We start from the raw sequence: 21,321 nt of genomic DNA, 5'->3' as shown, positions 1-21,321 counted from the left end.
TGTGCTGTTTTGCATATCACAGGGGTTATCTCTTATTAATTTATTTGGTATAAATCTCTCAATTGCTGTCAATACTATTTTTCTGAATTCTAGCCATGTCTCGTCTATGTCTACACAGCTAGTTCTAGAAAATGATCTATCACTAATCTAGAATGGAGACTATCAGTTGGAAGGTGTCAGGGGAATTTTTATCTGCTTTTTTAAATAGTTACATTTTACATTTATTCTTGGTAGGTTTTGAATTTTTATCTGCTTTTTTAAATAATTATATTTTACATTTATTCTTGGTAGGTTTTGGTGTTACATATTCACTCTTGCTATAATGAGCTTGTGACACTACTCTCTATATCCATCATGAAGTTCCTTATTTGCTAAGGATTATTTGTTGATGAGAAGTCAAGTATGTTTCTGCAATCATTTACACTTCCAATGGGCTCCTGAACTAATTGCTCAAAATAATTTTTGGCGAAAGCATGTTGAGCCTTGGCAGTTCTAACCTTGGCATTATGACATTCCACTGATTCCACTAAGACTTAGGTTGCCAATATTGATTCTATTGCATGTCACCAGCTATGGTCTTTCTGTTGATGTGTGTGTGTGGCGGGTTTGGTGGGGTATGGAGAGTAAGCTGGCTGAGGGGCACATGACTCGCAAGTTGTGACTGTTGGGGGACTCCGACTGTCTGGCGCAGCTCTCGAGAAGTGGCATAAGGTTAAATTGCTCAGGGGCAAGCCTGGCTGGCTCTCTTAAGAATCAGTAGTGGCAGGCAGACATTGCGTGCAACCTAGTCATCAGGTTCGCAGCTTACTGTGCAAACTTAAGGTTTACAGCACCTTGATTATCACCTGTGTGGTTTGGAGGCAATAAGACCCTGGATGGAATGCTCAAGTAGTGGCTCCTTCACACCTGAGTGGAGTTAAGTGTTGTTTTCTTATTCTGGGTACTTGATACTGTAAGGTCATGCCTGTGTTACACAGAAATGGACCTGCTATATTTACACATCTATTAGTGTTTGAGTGCATGACCATCATTCAGTGTTAGTGATAGGTTTCATGAAGGGAATAAATTGTGGCTAGATCTGTGTGGAAGGCAAGGTGGTATATGTGTATGTCTGTGATATTGTACCAGAAGATGCTGATACGATCGCTTGTGAATACCAGTAATTTTTAAGGAATGTTAAATTTAACCCTCTTTTGCCTTAATTTTTTCTGGCCATTCTTGTGTGAAGCTTTATTTGAGCAGATTACTGTTCCTTTTCATGTGTGTTTGCAGGGCAGCTTTGGCACCAAATGACACATTCTTGTTTTCAGGGCTCCAAGCAAAGGCATGTTTGTTTGTTGACGCGGTGGCACCCCCATCGTCGCACGGTGTCCTGGTTGACTGGCAGTCTGTTACCCCTTCCAGTTGTGTCATAGTGGCTCAGCTTAAGTGAACTTGATCATTTCATGTGTGCACAGCAGTGTCACCATTTATGTGGGAATCAGTAGTTGGATCTTTTTGGTGAATTTAAGAAGCTCAGGAGGTTAAAACATGTTTGCCAGGCCTGATGTTCTTCCTCATTATACCTCTGTAACTGTTCTTTTAAAGCTGACACTCTTATTGCTACTTCTCAGCCCATTAAGTTTAAGACTGTTACTTATCAGCATAAATCAAACCTTACCTTGATCAACAGTCTTTAGCTACTAAACTTGCTGTGAAATTTGGCTGTTTGTTCCTTGTTGGGTGTGATACCCATCTGCTGTACTCTCAATTTACTTTGAATTTTGGGCAATTGTATAGTTATTAAAGTTTTTGCTGGTATGCACCATTTAAAGTACATTTCAATTGCACATATTTTGACTTATCTTGGATTTTGGGCAATTGTACAATTATTAAAGGATGTGTCAAAGTTTCTGCTGGTGTGTACCAGTTGAAGTGCATTTCAATTGCATGTACTTTGACTTATCTTGAATTTTGGGTAATTGTGCCGTTATTAAAGGTTGTGTCAAAGTTTCTGCTGGTGTGTAACAGTTGAAGTACATTTGCATGTACATCAGCTTATCATGAATGTTGGGCAATTGTACATTTATTAAGGGTTGTTGTTAATGTTCAGTTGCAAAATACAGTTGGCCATTTGTGTTTAAAATTTGTACCTTTGTAGTTGGTCTGATTGAGGGACTGTGTATTTTATTGTTTAAGAGATTTTCATTTTAAGGGTTATGCATGGTCAAGCAGCCTTCCAACAACTACAATCAGTGGAGTGTCTTGTGATCATTCCCATATTTGGATGAATGTTGTCTGATTGCAGAACATTTACCCAAATTCGCAGTTTGTTAGTACATTTAACAGCTGTTATTGCAATTGATTTGATTGGTAAGATTGTTTGTTGAACCTGTTTGCAGCCACACCCAGAAGATGTGACTTTTCTTGTTTTGGGAACTCTGTACTTCTGGTTTTCATACCCTTCTCTTAATGGTGCAATTGTTAAGTTTTTTTTTTTTTTTAATAAATGTGTATTAATTTTTAGATTTGAGCCTGTTCAAGTTTTGGTAACAATTTTGATTCTTGTAATAAGTTTTAAACTGTAATGTTAACATTGTTTTAAGGTAATACAATGTATTATGTGAAACAAGAAATGACAAATATGTGGGTCCACCTTCCATGTTTTACCCTTAAGGCTATCCCAAACCTAGTTTGAGGTATCTGTTGGTATAGGCAGGGTGTGGTTACGTTCTGGTTGGTGGGAGGTGGTGGAGGGCCGCTCTTCTTTGGATCTTCTCTATCTCCTCCGTCAACCCGATCTGGTACGGATCCCACACTGATGAGCAATACTCAAGTATAGGTCGATCGAGTGTTTTGTAAGCCACCTCCTTTGTTGATGGACTACATTTTCTAATGACTCTCCCAATGAATCTCAACCTGGTACCCACCTTACCAACAATTAATTTTATATGATCATTCCATTTCAAATTGTTCTGCACGCATACTCCCAGATATTTAACAGAAGTAACTGCTACCAGTGTTTGTTCCGCTATCATATAATCATACAATAAAGGATCCTTCTTTCTATGTATTCACAATACATTTCATTTGTCTATGTTAAGGGTCAGTTGCCACTCCCTACACCAAGTGCCTATCCGCTGCAGATCTTCCTGCATTTCACTACAATTTTCTAATGCTGCACCTTCTCTGTATACTACAGGATCATCTGCGAAAAGCCGTATCGAACTTCCGACACTATCTACTAGGTCATTTATATATATTGTGAAAAGCAATGGTCCCATAACACTCCCCTGTGGCACGCCAGAGGTTACTTTAACGTCTGTAGACGTCTCTCCATTGATAACAACATGCTGTGTTCTGTTTGCTAAAAACTCTTTAATCCAGCCACACAGCTGGTCTGATATTCCGTAGGCTCTTACTTTGTTTATCAGGCAACAGTGCGGAACTGTATCGAATGCCTTCCAGAAGTCTAGGAAAATAGCATCTACCTGGGAGGCTGTATCTAATAATTTCTGGGTCTCATGAACAAATAAAGCGAGTTGGGTCTCACACGATCGCTGTTTCCGGAATCGATGTTGATTCCTACAGAGTAGATTCTGGGTTTCCAAAAACGACATGATACTCGAGCAAAATACATGTTCTAAAATTCTACAACAGATCGACATCAGAGATATGTCTATAGTTTTGCGCATCTGCTCGACGACCCGTTTTGAAGACTGGGACTACCTGTGCTCTTTTCCAATCATTTGGAACCTTCCATTCCTCTAGAGACTTGCGGTACACGGCTGTTAGAAGGGGGGCAAGTTCTTTCGCGTACTCTGTGTAGAATCGAACTGGTATTCCATCAAGTCCAGTGGACTTTCCTCTGTTGAGTGATTTCAGTTGCTTTTCTATTCCTTGGACACTTATTTCGATGTCAGCCACTTTTTCGTTTGTGTGAGGATTTAGAGAAGGAACTGCTGTGCAGTCTTCCTCTGTGAAACAGCTTTGGATTGCTATGTTACGCAATCTGATTATGTGCTTTCTGTCCACTATTTCTGAATTGTCTGTTAATAGTTTAAATCAAGTGGAGTAAATCTTATGGCTGCTTGTGCAGTTTGGGTTTCATGCTGATGCTTTAAGCATACCACACCACATGATTCTATCCTTGCTTTATCCCTTAGCAAAAGGGACATTGGGTACTTTGGTCTTGGCAATCTTGAGACATCATAACTCTATAGGGCAGCTCAGGGCTCTTTTTATAGGCAGAATATTGTAAGCGGGTAAGCACAAACATCTACATCTACATCTACATCCATACTCAGCAAGCCACCTGACAGTGTGTGGCGGAGGGTACCCTGAGTACCTCTATCGGTTCTCCCTTCTATTCTATACATCTTGGTCGAAAGTATTATTGGCAGGTATAGCGGTGCTTGGAGACTTTGAGCCTATATGTAGAGTGAGTGCCGATGGCCATACTAGCTCTCAATATGTCCGTCACTGAGTCTGATAGCTTTTGTAACATATTAGAGGGCATGCGCCCTGAGGATCAGTCACTTTTGGTACTTGCTTGCCGTCCCATCAGATTTGATGAATTGCATGAATTTGTAGATTCTATTGAGGCCCTCACTTTTGCTGATGAGCAGTGTAGAGTAGGTATGGGTTCAGCACTGGTGCTTTCAGTTTCCAGGGGTGACAAAGCCACTCTCAATTTGATTCATGTGCATGCAGGCATTTTGGCATGTACAACCATCTTGTGTGCGAGAGTCCAATTGTGAAGGCTCCTAGGTATGATGGCTGGCGCCATGGGGCAGAGAGGGTTTGTACTTGTTAGAGAAGGTCAACCAGTTGGTTTGCAAGTATTCATGCTGTGACAAGATCATCCCTCCCTTGTGTTTGTGCCCATGTCAGACAAACCTCTGTGCACATTATTTGACTCCGGTAGTTCTGTCTTGTTCCTCGACAATAAGTTGTATTTGGAGTTCAGTCATTTGTGAAAATTATTCCCACATGCCCCTGCCCTCAGAGATGTCATGTGGCCAATGGGAAAGAGTTGCCTCTAATTAGGGCGGTGCGTGGTAGCTTGTCCATTTGCAGTTTCTCCTGGCCGGCTACTCACCTGGTTGCAAAGGACCCAGTAGTTAATCTGTTAGTTGGATGCAATTTTATTCAAAGAACTGGACTGGTCCTTGATATTCCTAGTCATGCCATCTTCTTTAAATTCTCACCAGGTGACAAGGTAGCCCTCTGTTCTTGTCGCCGTCCAAGTGTGACTAATTTTATAAGTTGCAAGACGGGAGGGGGGGGGGGGGGGGGGATTTGACGTGGCTCATCTTCAATCATACTAGGCTGCATTTGGTTTTTGGGAGTTTCTTGATATTTGATGTAATAAGCTAGGAGTAACTACTGCAATCGAGCATGACAGAAGTCTCATTGATGATGTTCTGGTTCAGCAGTCACCCTATTGACTTTCGCCCCCTAAAATGAAAATCTTGAAGCATAAGTTAATTAATATGTTGTAGGATGGGGTGATCAGGCCTTCTGCTTCTACTTATGCTTTGCCCATTTTTCTTGCTCCAAGGCTCAAGGTCAGGACTGTAGGATGGTTGTGGATTATAGGGTGCTGAATAAAAAGGTTGTTTTAGAGTCAGTCCCCTTGCCTGACCTTCACAACTGTTTTATGTGGTTCTCTGGGGCTAAGTGGTTCACTGTGCTTGATTTAAATCAGGCCTATTATCAAATCCCTCTTACCAAAAAATCTAAGCACATCACGGCCTTTTACACCAACTGGAACATGTAGAGTTCAACAGGATGTCCTTTGGGTTGACCACTGGAGCTGCTGTCCTCTCTGGTTTGTTCGATCGCATCTTGGGGGATTTGAAGTTCGTCTGTGTATTTAACTACCTCAATATGTGTCATTTAGAGCAGTTGATTTGTGGAGCACCTTTTCCATCTTGGACAAGTGTTGTCAAAGCTTCATAACACTGGATTAATCATCAAGTACTCTAAAATTACTCTTGTCAGGTGTCAGGTTTCTTTTTTGGGTTATCTGGTACCAAAGACAGAGCTCAAGTAGTTGGTCAGGACATTTAAACTGAAACTAAAGAAATCAGTTTTGACGATATCCTGTCCACTTTTTTGGTGATTTACTGAGAAACTCCAATAAATACGCAGGGTCTGGTTGAGGTACTACATGGCTGTCAGCCAAATGGTCTATTCAACCAATAGCATCAGCACCATGCACCCCTGACTGAATAGCCATGCCATGGCATTGGCAAGGTCCTGCCATTTAGGCACAAATATTCAGACAGACACCTGAGTGGCTGAAGGCAGCATGCTGGGATGTAAGGGCTGACAATGATATATATTTGCAGTTCAGCAACATCTGACCCCACCACACTAAACACATACCCTCTGTAAACCGAACAATGAACACCGCAAGTTAGACAAACAGGAGACAGTAAAGGTGGGAGGAACCAAACAACCATCACTCCAAGCAGCAAATGACACCTGAAGACATTCTCATCATCCATGCACCATTTACCATAAAGTTTACACCCTTGCCCGGAGTAACCGTCCACTGAGCTGTTTGCTGGAATGGAGAGGGGGAGAGAATCTGATGAAGGTGAAGTACCCCCATCCATCTTAGGCACAGCCATCAGAAGTTGCTCTTCCACACCCACTCCCCATCTCAGTCCAAGTCCTCAACAGTGCTTGACCACTGATCTTCAGCCTATAACCATCCCAAGTATCACCCATGATGTGCAGGTGGAACTGCTGGCAGAGATCCCTGTTGCCTCTCGACTCTTCACTTGGTGACTCCAGCACAAGCCTGGGTATTTTCAGGCTTACATGCCCCTTAAAGAGGATTAAGGGCAGAGAGATTTGTTATCTCCACCAAACTTGTGTATATTAGACAAGGAATCTTTTGTGGTTGAGAATCATAGTGATCTGCATGTCATCGATCAGTGGCATGGTATTTCATGCGTTGGGCAGTGCCGTGTGGACTCCAAAGTCAGTTACATGCTAGCATGAGCCTGGAATTTGTTTGTTCAGCCTACACTTACCTTGCATAAGTGTTATGGATTCTTCAAGCTGTGATAATCATACAGTTTCCATGTTAGGTTGACATCCAGTTTTTCCATAGGCATCACATGTTGTTGAAAAGACATACACATCTCGGGCATTTCTTCAGGAAAGCTATCATCTTGTTACACGAGATGTAATATTAAGTTTATCTCTAAGCTCATTCTGGCTACCCCACAGTACTTTTGTCTTTCTTCAGTTTTCTTTCAGTCAACAGCATGCTCATTTCTTCCCCACTTTCACGGGGGATAGTAATGATATCAGCAAACCTTATCACTGATATTTTTTCACCCTGAATTTTAATCTCATTCTTAAACCTTTATTTCTATCATTGCTTCTGTGGTATAGTATAGATTGAACTGTGAGATGAAAGACTACATTCCTGTCTTACATCCTTTCTAACCCACACACTGCATTCTTGGTCTCCCATTCCTACTTTTCCCTCTTAGCTCTGGTACATATTTTATATTACCCATATTTTCCTTAGCTTAGATCTGTTTTCTTGAGAATTTTGAACATCTTGCGCCATCTTACATTGCGGAATACTTTCTAGTGTGACAATTCCTATAAATGTGTCTTGATTTTTCTTGTGTCTTGCTTCAATTATCAAGCACAATGTCACAACTGCCTTTCTGGTACCGTTTCCTTTTCGAAGGTCAAACTGATCATCACTGAAGACATCCTAAATTTTCCTTTCCATTTTTATGTGTGCTATTCTCATCAGCAACTTGGCTGCTTGAGGTGCCCTTTCTATATTCAGGATGGTGTGTATGATATTTTTCTGAAAGTCTGATAGTATGACTTCACACTCATAGATTCCACACACCAATTGGAAAGTGGTTTGTTTGCCACTTTCCCAAATGATATAAGCATTTCTGAAGGAACGTCTATGTGTTCCATTTTATTTGATTGCAGGGCAGCAAAATCTCTGTTAAATTATGACTCTAATACAGGCTTTTTTATGTTTTCCATATTGATTGTCATTAAATCTTCTATCACATCATAAGACAGTGTCTCCTCCACATAGACTCCTTCAAAATACTCTTCCCATGTGTCCATTCTCCCCTCTGCACTTAAAGAGTGGAATTTCCATTACAATCAAAATGTTGACACTCTTGCTTTAAAATTCACTGAATGCTTTTGTACCATACCATAACCTACCTACATGCTGAACCAGTCCTTCTGAAGACTCCATCTTTTCCAATTTTTTCACAATTTTCCCCACAGCTGTATCATCTTGGCTCCCCTCTACTTTGTGTTTATTTCATTCCAAAGTGGTGTATAATGCTGTACTTCTGTGTTACTAATTGTTTTAGTTACCCTTTGTGCTTTGATGATCATTGTTGCTTAAGTGCTTCATTGTTACCCGATATCAGTTTACATGGGTGCATCCGAAAAGTGCTCATGTCTCTTTGTTATCTAATATATTTTCACTATGACTGAACCTTCTGAAGTAGGTTTTTTAAGTAGTTTCATGAAAATTCATTTAGTGTTGTTTTGTAAAAAGTGAAGCCACCCTCACAAGTTAAAAATGTGCATTATCACAATCAATTGTTGCATCACCTCCAGTGATGACAGTATGATTGAGGAACATATGTAGCAGAGAGATGAAGTTGTCTGTCAAGTTTGCTGGGGATGGAGCTAATGGTCAATAGAATGATCCGACTGTAAGATTTTGCTCATCCTTGAAACTCACTCTTGCTCTTATGATCTCCCAGGCAGTTTCCAGTTTCTGACTCAGGGAACTTGTGGCAAATACATAACCTCAATTTCCCATTAGTCTATACTTTTGATACACATTGCAATTCATCCAAAAGATATCACTATTGTCAATTTCAGATTTTGACTACCCTTCTGTGCATAGTTTTATGTGTTTAGGAGTGCTCCAGAACCCTGCACTTTGTTGTGAATTAATCAATTTGCTGGAGTTGCCTAGCAGAGAAAATGATACAAATGACACAGTATTCACCCTCTCCTAAAACAAAAGTAAGGCTGTGTCAAAATCCACAAGTAATGAGAAAGCTGACATATTCACCAAGAAAGCTGGATATTGTGCAGTTTCCCTCCAATCTGTTGGCTTGCTGTGAGCCAAAAATTCACGCACCAGTGAGAGACAGAGCAGCACGAAGTGACAGACTTATAAACTGTGACTTGAAGTTAACTGTCTGGCAGTGTCATTTCTCCTTCCAGTAATAAAGAGGCTAGAAAGCTTATCCAGTAAGGCATTTCTTTGACAAATGATGTTTTACATGCCCGGTAACAACACTCACCTTTTTCTTATGCTTGTGACATATTTTTTAAGGTATGTCATATATTAATGAATTTTTCACTGTGCATTGGTACACAAGTGTGAAATTCTATTCTCTGTTTCAGCAAACAAGGTAAGTGTTGTATGTTGTACAGAGTTTAAAATTTTGTGTATTGTCTGAACTCCTGCCTAAACTTTCAGGTGGGAAATTTGTGTTTTTTTGCAGAATGACTAGCTCATTCATTAATAGTTTATTGATCAGGCAGACATGTGTATTCACTTTTTTGTTCTAGTGTTCCTTGTACTGATGATTGTTCTTATTTTGTTCCATTTTTTAAAAATGACCCAAAACCTATTATTAGTACCACACTTATCATCATGTATCAGTTTAGGTGTCATCACATTTACTGTGGCTGCCATTCATAAATGTCAATGAAAGTCAGGATTTCAGTGCATACGATACTTATAACCATTTCCATGACCAGTGAGTCTGTGTAGCAGGTGCTCATACCCATGCATATTCACAAATGTAATATTCATTCTACTTCTGCAGCTGCTGTGAACTAGCAAAAAAATCTCAGAATGGGATATTCTGCCAACAGTATCACTTTTTGTGCTTATCTGACTTTGACATATGTTGTTTGAAATGGTGACTAATTAGCTGATGCCTGGATCTTCCAATGTGAAAACTAGAAGGACGAATGAAAAATTTACTGACAAGAAGTTAAGGACTGTATTAGAAGATAATCAGAATGAACTCAGAGATAACAAATCAGAAATGGTTGATTGGACTCTCGAGAATGCATAAACTTGGGGTAGTGTGGTAACATAACTCTCATGTATGTCTCATGACACTGCAGAGCAATGGGCAATGGTCGGGATGAAATCAGTCATGACCAAGAACTTGCTCTGACAAAACTAAATAGATCAAGCAAGAACTTGGCATAATAAACCACATGACACACAATAGCAACTACATATTTTGTCTTAAAAAAATTACACACAGAGCACACTAGCAGTACACCAATGGATTTCTTTGGGCTACTGTTTATAAATAACACTATTCATTTTGTAGTTAAATATATTTCAGAGTGAAAATACAAAGAAAGAGTCGTGGATTTCAGCTGCAAAACTGTAGTATAAAAGAAATGTGTATTTTCTTTGGAATTTCACTGCTTATTGGCAGCACTGAAATTCATCCAATTAAAAAAGATCCACTCACTAAAAAGAGAGGAATAGTAACAAGTATGAGTGGAAGCAAACATACGATAATCTTATGCTCAGTAAAGTTTCTTAAAAATCCACAGCCAGGACACCTGAAACCAGTTGATCAATTTTATAAGTAACAAACTATACTAAATTATTTTCACTACAGAATGTGTCAAGTTTATTACTCAGGATGAAACCTATCTTTAAAAGAGGCAATGATTAAAAATTGTTCCATCTTAGTTTTATGGTACAGCAGCCTTCTATTGGTACTATTTAAAAAACAGTCATAGGTTGCACAATGTTCTTTATTAATTCACAAACAATGTCTTTCACCTGGATAGGGCATCATCAGGTTACCTGAAAATATAGGGGAAGATGATATTACAATAAATTCAAAGTAGTCCTATTCAGAACTACTGTAAAGCAAAATAAGCTTCAAAAACTGACCGAATAAAATTATAGAGGGGCATGTAATGATACTCATCTTAAAAGATCAGAAATTTTATGCCATGAAGCATCTGTCAAGAATACATAATACCAAATAAAATATACTAAAAGGCAACTTATACAGAAAAAATATCAAAAATTAATGAAATAAAATCACCGGGATCAGGCATGAGTAGAGAATAATATATGTATTACCTCACAATGGCAACAGCAGCACAGAACAGGACCTCAGATGCAAACCATGAACACAGGCATACACAACAACAACCCAAGAGTCCCATCTGTACTCACATAGTTCATATATATGAATGACATGAGCTCATGCAAAACATTGGGCTAATAGTAATGACAAATGACATGTGGCATTGACATTGGGTGTACAGAGTGATAACAGCAGCCATAAAATTCAAATGGTAATGGATAAATTAAGAAACAAATAAGAAAATAATAGAGCAAATGTGAATATATACAATGCAGTACATTCTAAATCAAAAGCTATGCACAGAGACATAGAAAACCCTTGTGCTCAAAAGTAGTGCAAATGAATAATGAAGTAAAATACATATAGCAATAAAATAAAGATTAGATTTCAAATACATGGCTAAAAGGTAAGACTGCCATGAAGATAAAATACAACTGCATATGCGTGACAAGTGACCAAGGCCCAGATAATAAAAAGCTAAATGCTAATACATTGTTTAAAAAAAGGAAACATGCAATCATAGAAAATTAATGTTTGCCTGACAACTGATTACTGAGTAACATATCCTTCTTGGCATGTGAATGTTCAACACTTTCAATCTCTTCAAGCAGACTGAGCCTCTTTTCTTTGCGAACACGGTGCAGAGCCCTTAAGTTCCGAAGTACATATGTGGTCTCTGGGTTTAAAATGCTCAGTGGAGGTGGAATTATGCTTAATGTGTCCCTTATTAGTGAACATTTACTTTAGTACATTTTATTCAGTATCATCCCTTCTTGATGCTTGCTTTTTGGCAGAAAATTTCTAATTTTTTAATGTGAGTGTCACTGCATTCCTCTATATAATTTTATTTGGTCAGTTTTTGAAGCTTGTTTTGCTTTTATAGTAGTCCAGGGTAGGACCAAACCGAATTTATTCACTGTCCTCTCACATTTTCAGATACTGTGATGATGCCCTATCCAGGCCAAATGCATTATTTGTGACCTAATAAAGAACGCTGTGCAACCTATGACTGTTTCTTTAGATAATCATTGACTCCCTGAAAGGGGAGATGGTGACTGGGACAATATACTAATGAGCTAGCAGCATTATGGACATGTGATCTGATAAGGAAAGAATATAAGCAGAGCAGATACGAATGTGGAAACATTCCACCAATGATATGGACAGCAAAAGAGGAAATCTAGTGACATAGCTGACAAATGGCAGCTAATTATGGCCTAGTGCCTGGGAATGAGCATCTTGCAATGGATGATGCTGATCAGTTCAAGGATGATGAAACCACGAGTATGAGTCAAGATCTTGGATGTCCATGCCTCACCACAAAATGTGGTGGTCAGATGCTTGTCCACTCTGTGAAGCAGGATACATGGTAACTTGTGGCAAATCTGATGACAGGTGGCGCATGCACAAACGTTATGGAAAACACTATTCAGTGAATATTGTTAACCATTGTCCATCACAACAGAGAGCCTTATATGTTCCTATAGTGACTAAATAACACTGTGAATTATGTTTGCATATGAGCCAGGATAACCAAGACTGGACCATAAGTCAATGAAAACATATCATCAAGTTGCATGAATCACATTTCTTCTTACATAAGATCAATGGTTGTTCCCAGATACATTAACATCCAGGTGTACAGCTTCTGAAAATATGCAACTTAAATGGTAAGCCACTGAAAGAAACTCATATTGTCAACGTCAAAATAAATGAGATAATAACAAAACACTAAAAATGTCTGAAGACAACAGTGCAATAATAATTTGTGACTACTGTATCTTGTTACTTAGGACCTCCATACATAACTCAAAAATCAATCAATGTACCATCCTGTAGTTATATACACTTGAGTGTCAACATTTAGAAACTAGTCAAAACAAACTGATAGTGATGTAGTCCAAGAAATATTTGTCAGTGATACTACCTGTACTTTGCGAGTGTAGGACGTATTCCTCTGGGCACAGGTAACATGGGACCTGCGTCTGAGTCTCCTAGAATCTCTGTTGCTTCTTTGGGTTCAGGGAGTTGTGGCAGTACAGATGGGTCGGTTATATTTCCCAGCTATTTATGAAACATAATTCGAAAATGAACATTAGTTTGTATAGAAAAAATTTAGGTAACCTTTACTGACACATGTAAAATTTGGAAGGGTGGTAACAAGGTAGCTCTCAGTACTGATAAATTAGGATTCTGGAGGTGGTTTCTTAGGCAGACTATTGCAAGATATTCAGCTCTGTTGCACTGTAACTCTGAAAAAAAGCATATGGTAATTAATGAAACATATGAGTGTGATGATGATGTTGATGATGATGTGTGGTTTGCGGGGCACTCAACTGCGTGATAATTAGCACCCAACATATGAGTGTGTATGTGTGAAAATCAGAAGCAGATACATATTTTTCCACATTTTGATCTAAGTTGCAATTAATTTCAAGACGATAAAAATGAGTCCCACTTGGAGCACTAGAACACAGTACCCTCAAGTTATGTATCCAGTAACTTTGCTACAATTAACTGAGATATGAATTCATTAGATAGTGCCTGAATATTTTGTATTATCAACATAGTTTAAATCAAATTTATACTTCTGTGGGTAAAGTAAATTCACAGGAGCAGAGTAAATTTTAAGAACATAAAATTATGTTAAAACTGGTAATAAGAGGGTGGAATGCTTGAAGGAAACAGGTACTGAATCAAATGATGGATACTGCTTTGTATATAAGGTGTGAAAAAGATGTGTCAAATGTTTAGAGAGGTGGACATACGAACCAAAACAAGGAAAAAAGTCCAATAAACAAGGGTTCTAATATGTCTACCTTAACAGCTATGAGTACTTGTTCATATTCAATACTGTGAAACGTATCTCTTCTATTGCAAGCTCTTCCAATAAATATAGGCTCTAAAACGCATACCTTAAGAGCTATAAGTATTTTTTCATCTTTGCTGCTGTGTAACATACTTCTTCTATGGAACGAGAGTTCGTAGCTCTTAAGTTATGCATTTTAGGGCCTATGTCAACCGAACGTTTCAATCTTGTTTTTGTCCATGCTAACTCCTCCCAAAACATGGAAAGCAAAGAGACTGCAACAGCAGAGATGTGTTTCACAGTATCAAATATGAATAAGGGCTTATAGCTCTTAAAGTAAGCATTTTAGAGCCCATGTTTATTGGGATTTTGTTCGTTGTGTTGGTGGGTGCAACCACATCTCAAAATATCAGCAAGGTTCCTGAAATTTAGACTTCTTAAAACATTATCTTAATACTTTACTCCACATTTTGTAAGTGTAGATACAACATTTTCCTTGTAAAAAATAAAGTTCTACTGTAACACTTCTTAAACTCTGCAGTTCTGATTTTTTTGGTCAGAGGTACCGGTACAGATTACCAATGCATAGTGTCAGATATCAAGCACTGTCTCTTCTGTTTTGTGAGTTGTAACCTTAATATTAAATTATTTAAATTCTACCAGAAATTTTCATTACCATAAAAAATTTAAATACTTAGGTGTGCTGATCACTGAAAAGTGTAACAAAAAGAAGGCTACAGAATCCAGTCTTCAGAAGGTGGAAACTGCTTTACAGTTTGGAAAGAATATTGGTAACAGTAATTGCCTTTTCTGGAATTATGAAATCAAACACTACACAACAGTGATCACATTAGAAGCACTCTATGCATCAGAGCTATGGTCTGTCCAACATGAATAACATAAAATTTTGTAAAAAATAAGTTGATCATATATCATCCAAAACTCAATGCTGAAGTCTACAGGAAGATCCTTAAGATTACCACTGCAATGCATATGTGAAGATTCTAGCTCATATGACACATTGAAAAAATGGACCTTAACAGATTAACACATTCTTGAAAACAGGATTAATAATCTAAGCAGTAAAAACAAACAGAAAAAGGCCTTAATGAATTAGGATCACCAAATTCATACGACTGAAATTCTGTAAGAATATTCACACATAGACAAGACTTTGAGGAAGAAGAGAGAAGGATCAAACAATAGAAATGGATAGGGCAACAGAAACACATTCACCCATATGTCACACAGTCCTAAGAGAAGCATATACAGCACTGAATGTGATGGGCAATATACTGGGCAAATATGGTGCTGTAATTCAAAGTGCTGCAAGGAACATATTAGGTGTGTATGTCTGCATTACATACAGATAAATCAATGAGGGCTGGGTACAGTCTAAGTGAAGGACACAGATTTCAATATTTTGAAAAGGATAGTTGCTACTCACCATTAGCAGATATGCTCATTCACAGATAAGCACAACAAAAAGACTGCCAGACAAAGCTTTCACACAAACAGGCCTTCATCAGAATTAGACAATGCGCGCGCACACACACACACACACACACACACACACACACACACACAAACACATACACACACACACGTACATGCAACTCTCTCTCTCTCTCTCTCTCTCTCTCTCTCTCTCTCTCTCTCTCACACACACACACACACACACACACACACACACACACTCGTTTGTGTGTGAGTTAGTTTTGTGTGTGTGTGTGTGTGTGTGTGTGTGTGTGTGTGTGTGGGTGGGTGGGTGGGTGGGTGGGTGGGTGGGTGGGTGGGTGGGTGGGTGGGTAGGTGAGTGGGTGGGTGGGTGGATGTGTGTGGGTGTGTGTTGTCCAATTCTGATGAAGGCCTGTCTGGACGAAAGCTTTGTTTGACAATCCTTTTCTTGTGCCTATCTGCAATTCAACATCTCCACTATATGGTGAGTAGCAACTATCCTTTTCATAATGTTGTCATTATTTTATCCTAAATTTTCCACTGTTGGACATAGATTTCATTTTGAGAACACCAAGTCTTTGTGCCAAGACAAAGGCTACTGGGAGAGCATCACAAAAGAATCAAAAGAAGTAAGAAAACATGAGAATTTCATCAACAGGGATGATGGGTATCAGCTTAGCTTAATAAAAATTGTGAGCTAGTGACTGTAATAAGAGTGTACTCATCAGTGGGCAGTATGCAAAGCAGCTGAAGGATGCCCCAAGGAGATTCAATGCAGCACTTGTACAAGGCCCATCCACATTACTCCATCCACTCCATGCCCCATCAGCCACTGGCTGCACATGACCTGGATCATTCACAGCCAGGGGAGAGGGCTTATAAACAATGGTAAATCCAAAGTATTTGACAGTTTACCAGAAGATGATGAGTATGAAACTCATTGAAACATCATGTATTTTTACACTGACATCCTGCTGGAAAACTGATTTAATTTAATCAGCACTATACACAGGGAACTCTACATTAACAAAGACCATAATTTAGTTTAACAGTACCTCTAGTAACTCAAATGTTGCCAATAGCTCGCCAGCATGATCAGGGCCTCTCATTAGTTCATACCATTCCAATGAGGGTGGGAAATTAGGCTTAGAGTAAGGTTCATCCACAAGTTTCACGTGTGGTCTAGCAACAGTTCTTCCAATAAATTCAGATTTTCCCTGCAAATTTAGAGAATATTTAGCATCGTGTGTGCAGTTATAATTAGTTTTGAGAATTATTTTTCTGATTTTCTGATTAAGTCACATTTACATACCACTTTATCCTGGTCAAATATCTCAATAATGATAGAAGGTGGATCATTTTTTATCTCTTCTTTTGTACCAAATACTAATATTTCATTAAAGACAAGAAGCTCATCCCATGTTGGGCTGAGAGTTTCATCAATAACTTGAGTCACTTTACAGTATTCTCCAATCACTACTCTTGCAAATGGGTCTGACAGTCCAGATGCATCTGATCCAATTAAAGAGCGAGCTTGATACATATGTGCCCGAAGTTGGAAGGACTGTGGGATAAAAATTCAAATGTCAGTTTTATGCTGATGAGTTTTTTGTAGCTGATAGTAGCTAAAATAATATTACAAATTATATTCACACCATTAATCAATATCAATAAAAAGTATTATTTCATAAAAGATAATTTATGCATTGAATTAAAATAATCTGACAGTTGTTATATTGGAAAGTTCAATCCTCTGTTATCAGGTTCATTCCTGAACTCACTCTGTACAACAAATGTGCACAAGATGCTAAAAAATCCTAGAGACCAGTACTGTTGATCAACAACAGAACACGGGAGCCAGTTGCATGGGCTCTCAATCTCTGAAGTCATGTCGAGTCTCCAATAAATACAGTGATTTTGGTAGAACAGCAGTGACAAGGATCTCTTACAATAGTCAAAGCTATATGGGTAGGAAGCACTGTCACTGGCTGGTCCAGTTTGTAACAGTGCAGCAAAATATCTGCCAGTTTAATCACGAATAACCAGATCATTTGAGAATGCTGAGAAATGACATCACTTGGGCATGGGCACAGAATTGCTTCTATAGACTGCTCAAACTGTGGAAACTTTGGCCGATGTACCATGAAAGATTTTGCACACACTGATCCTAAAGTATGGTGTGCCAGAAAGCACATGGAATGCCTCTTGTTGCCATAGTACAGCTCTAGTTTGTGTACTTCAGTCCATATGGACAGCTGTTTTTTACCAGTTGGACTTGCCCCAGTTGCCAAATGTAAGATACAGAGATCCATTACTAGACAATGTTCACCTATTTCTTAACTGAGAACACACACTTAAAGACACATTTATTTACTGAGAGAATGTGCCAGCTAGTTTCTGTTGAACGAAAGCAAGATTATTTGATGAATTCTTTTTGTGCAGGGGGCTACCTACTTAGTCCCTGACGTCAACTGAATATTGAGCATACAAACAGTGCTACTGAAAGGTTTTGCAAGTAGGTAGGATCCTGCTTTGGTCAATACATGTGAGTAGCCTTTGTGCTTTCGATGATCAGCATGGCTGAACAGTACTTTTGGTTTTTGTTGAGTCCAATGCATTGAGGAGCTGCAGCACTCATCACAGAAAGAGCGTACCCCACATGTTGTCTGTTACATGCCTTCAATTTTCTTACTTGTTAGTGTATTATTTCCATGTGCTTAAAAGTTAATGTTGCACAGGTAAAATATTTCTAAACTTCCACCTTTTAATTCATAGAGTACAAGTGCATTGCTCATTCTGTACAGGATCTTATGCAACCTTTTCTGTTTCACTCCTGTAAATGCCCTCCTACTTTTCAAGTTCCATTATATCTGCTACAGTTACATGGGTGTAAAATCAGCACTTTTTACACAATACTATGGATTCTGAAAACACTGTGTACTACAAAAATTTTAAAACACATGATACCTATTGCAACAATGATCACTGATACAGAAATCTGTATAGATTTATCATCATGAAATAATCAAACAGGGTCACACAGTACAAAGAACAGTATTTCTTCCTTCTGTTACTTCTAGATACTTACTGGATGTGTGCAGGTGACAAATGAACTGCACATACATGAAGAAAACACATATAATTTAAAAGATATTTGATTTCCTCCTTTTTAAACATTCTAACTATGGATAAGATGAGAAGTAGAATAAACTGATTACTTTCGTTTTTGTGACCATGTTTCATTTTAATACGAATCAGTGTTTGTAAATTGTCAATTACAATAGCACCACAGTTGAAATGTCAGTTCTTATTGAAGCCTGATACAGTAACAAACCCAAAAGAAGTTCTCTATATCTGACTGCTGCTGAAAAGGCCTACACACTTACTACTTGTAACTTCTTTAAAATGTGATGGGCTCTGTGGCACTAAACAACAGTGACCAACAGAGAAAAAGTGAAAGAAGTCTTCTCCAGGAAAAGATTTCTCGATGCCAATTGTATAACTTTGTCATGCACAGGATATTGCTGTCAAGTTTTGTCGCTCAAGTCTGGTGACATCTGATATATAAATGGCGTAACAAATAATAAAAAAAATTTAATAATAAAATCTGCTGTAGCTACCAGTCATGTAAATGTACACTTCATATTTCACACGTGAATTTTGTGCTTGGTTTGGCCACTAGATGCCACCATGCCTGCTAATACAACAGCACTTGCACGTGCAGCCTGTCAGATATGCCTCCCATTGGAACTAATGTCTGTAAAGGTCAGAGGTCAAGGCTCCACCAGCCACTCGTGTGTTGCTAATTGTATTGTACCCTGTCTTCCATGTGAGTGCACTGTTTGAGCAATAAGTTTCAGTATTCTTCAGTTAGAACAAATTCAAATCATACCTTTCTAATTCATTACTCCATACCACAACTTAATAACTAGTGATACCATACAGAACTGTGTGTGATTTATACTGAAATGTTGAATGAGGAATTTATTTAATTTTTTATACTTGTGGGACAAATAGGTCTAAGATCAACAACATGTTTTACCTGCCACTGAAATACTTGAAAGATGTATCCAGAACACTGACTTTGTAATATACTGTCTCATTCCACATAATAATCCATTACCGTGTGTCATGATTCTTGGAACAACTGACAACTAAAACAATTACTGTAAGCTGAAATATCAGAGAAATTACCCCACTTTAAGAGTTAGTCTGAAGATGTGAGGTGGCATTTCTAAGTACTACATCCACTTTGGACAACATTAGGACTTAAAAATAGAAAGTAATAATCCACTTACATATTTCTCTAAATAATGTATGACAGATGGTGGGAGTGCTCTTGGTCTTTCAGCATTTCGAATTTCATGTGATATTTCATAGCCTTTTGGAAGCCCATTGAAACAATTTTTCTTGTGCTTAAGAATTCCCAACCACATATACATCTGCAATTTTGATTGTATAGCCCATCCACTAGGACCAACACCCTTCTTTCCAGGGAGCTGGAAAAACAAACAAGGTTTTGGAATAAATGTATTAACTTCACTAATGGAGATGTCATTAAGAATATAATATTAAAAATATTAGCACATAGCAGATACACACATTCCTGATTCACATGTCCCTCTACATTACTTCTTTACTGTGTGTAATTTCTTTACAGTATGATGGGTCTCACATCATTACAGGAAATGAGGAATGCATAATTAAATGCAATATATTTCTTGTTGTTTTCTATCACAATTTCAAGTAGAGTCTAAACTTTGTCTTGTACTCTGTGACAACTATGGGTACAAGCAGTGAAAAAAGGGATCTGTGTCTAGCATTTATACTGAGTACATGGTGTGATTCATCAGGTAGATTACAAGATATTAAAAGTTAATATTAACAAAATTCAAATCCCAAGCAAAAGTTCCAGTCCCAGAAAAAAATAAAAATAAAAAATAAAAAAATTCATCTGAATATTAATCCTGACACATACTAAAATCCACAAGTGTGGAGTATGGTAGGCAAGCAAATGGAACGTCAACATACATGGTCAAAACAGATTGGCGGGATAAAGTGATCCTTGCTTCTTTATTGGTGGATCATAACCTGCACTTTTGCCTATGATTCTTAGTGCTGGAGGCACTTGCGATGAAATTGATGTGTAAGATCCTTTATCAAATGCTCACGCTAGTACCTGAGAGTGTTATTAAACTATGCAAGTGTCCTTACTGTGGGTAATAAATTTTCTGTTCTGAGAAACAGTCACAGTCAGGACACATTCATTCTAGCACAAAAGGATTGCATGCAGCACAGTGAACTGCAACACAGTGAACTGCAATACAGCAGTTAACAATGACTACTATGCTGCTGCTACTGTGCAAAATTTTCATTTGAAATCTCAGGTTGCCAGTGGCTGGACAGAAAACAATAGTTGTCCAAAGTATTAGCACACTTCAGTTTTCTTCTGCTTATGTTCAATGCTTCTGTAATAATTATCAGACCTTTTTTAAGAGAGGGAGAGAGAGAGAGAAAGGGAGAGAGAGACAGAGAGAGGGAGGGAGGAGAGAGAGAGAGAGAGAGAGAGAGAGAGAGAGAGAGAGAGAGAAAGAGAGAGAGAGAGAGTGAGTGAGAGAGAGAGAGAAAGAGGGAGACAGAGAAGATGCAACATTTGTCTGCAAAATGACATAGGCTATCAAACCAAATTAGAGCTATTATTTCAAAAGTATTGGCAATTGTGAAAATGTAGAGCAGATTGACCACTTAATTTAGTCTCTATAGTTGATTACTCATTTTCAAGGAACAATAATACAAATTGTTATACAAACCATTTCACTTGTACGCCAGTTTAGGTTTTGAAATATCCTTACTATTTTTTACTGTATGGTTGCCTAGTAAGTGATTCACTTACTTTGTTTT

General features: G+C 38.3%; 1 protein-coding gene across 1 annotated transcript in view; it reads right to left on the bottom strand.

Moving 5' to 3' along the window:
* LOC126358244 (otoferlin) overlaps positions 1–21,321 on the bottom strand; it is a 288,211-nt gene that overhangs the window by 153,594 nt on the left and 113,296 nt on the right. The window contains exons 13-16 of the mRNA XM_050007531.1: positions 19,719–19,919; positions 16,733–16,984; positions 16,476–16,637; positions 13,081–13,217 (exon numbers count right to left, since the gene is read on the bottom strand). Coding sequence (XP_049863488.1) covers positions 13,081–13,217; positions 16,476–16,637; positions 16,733–16,984; positions 19,719–19,919 — 752 coding nt within the window. The remainder of the gene's footprint in view (positions 1–13,080; positions 13,218–16,475; positions 16,638–16,732; positions 16,985–19,718; positions 19,920–21,321) is intronic.

This window comes from Schistocerca gregaria, chromosome 1, assembly GCF_023897955.1.
Source record: "Schistocerca gregaria isolate iqSchGreg1 chromosome 1, iqSchGreg1.2, whole genome shotgun sequence".
Lineage (NCBI taxonomy): Eukaryota > Metazoa > Arthropoda > Insecta > Orthoptera > Acrididae > Schistocerca > Schistocerca gregaria.
The sequence above is the reverse complement of the archived record's forward strand: the minus strand, read 5'-3'. Positions and strand labels throughout refer to the sequence as shown.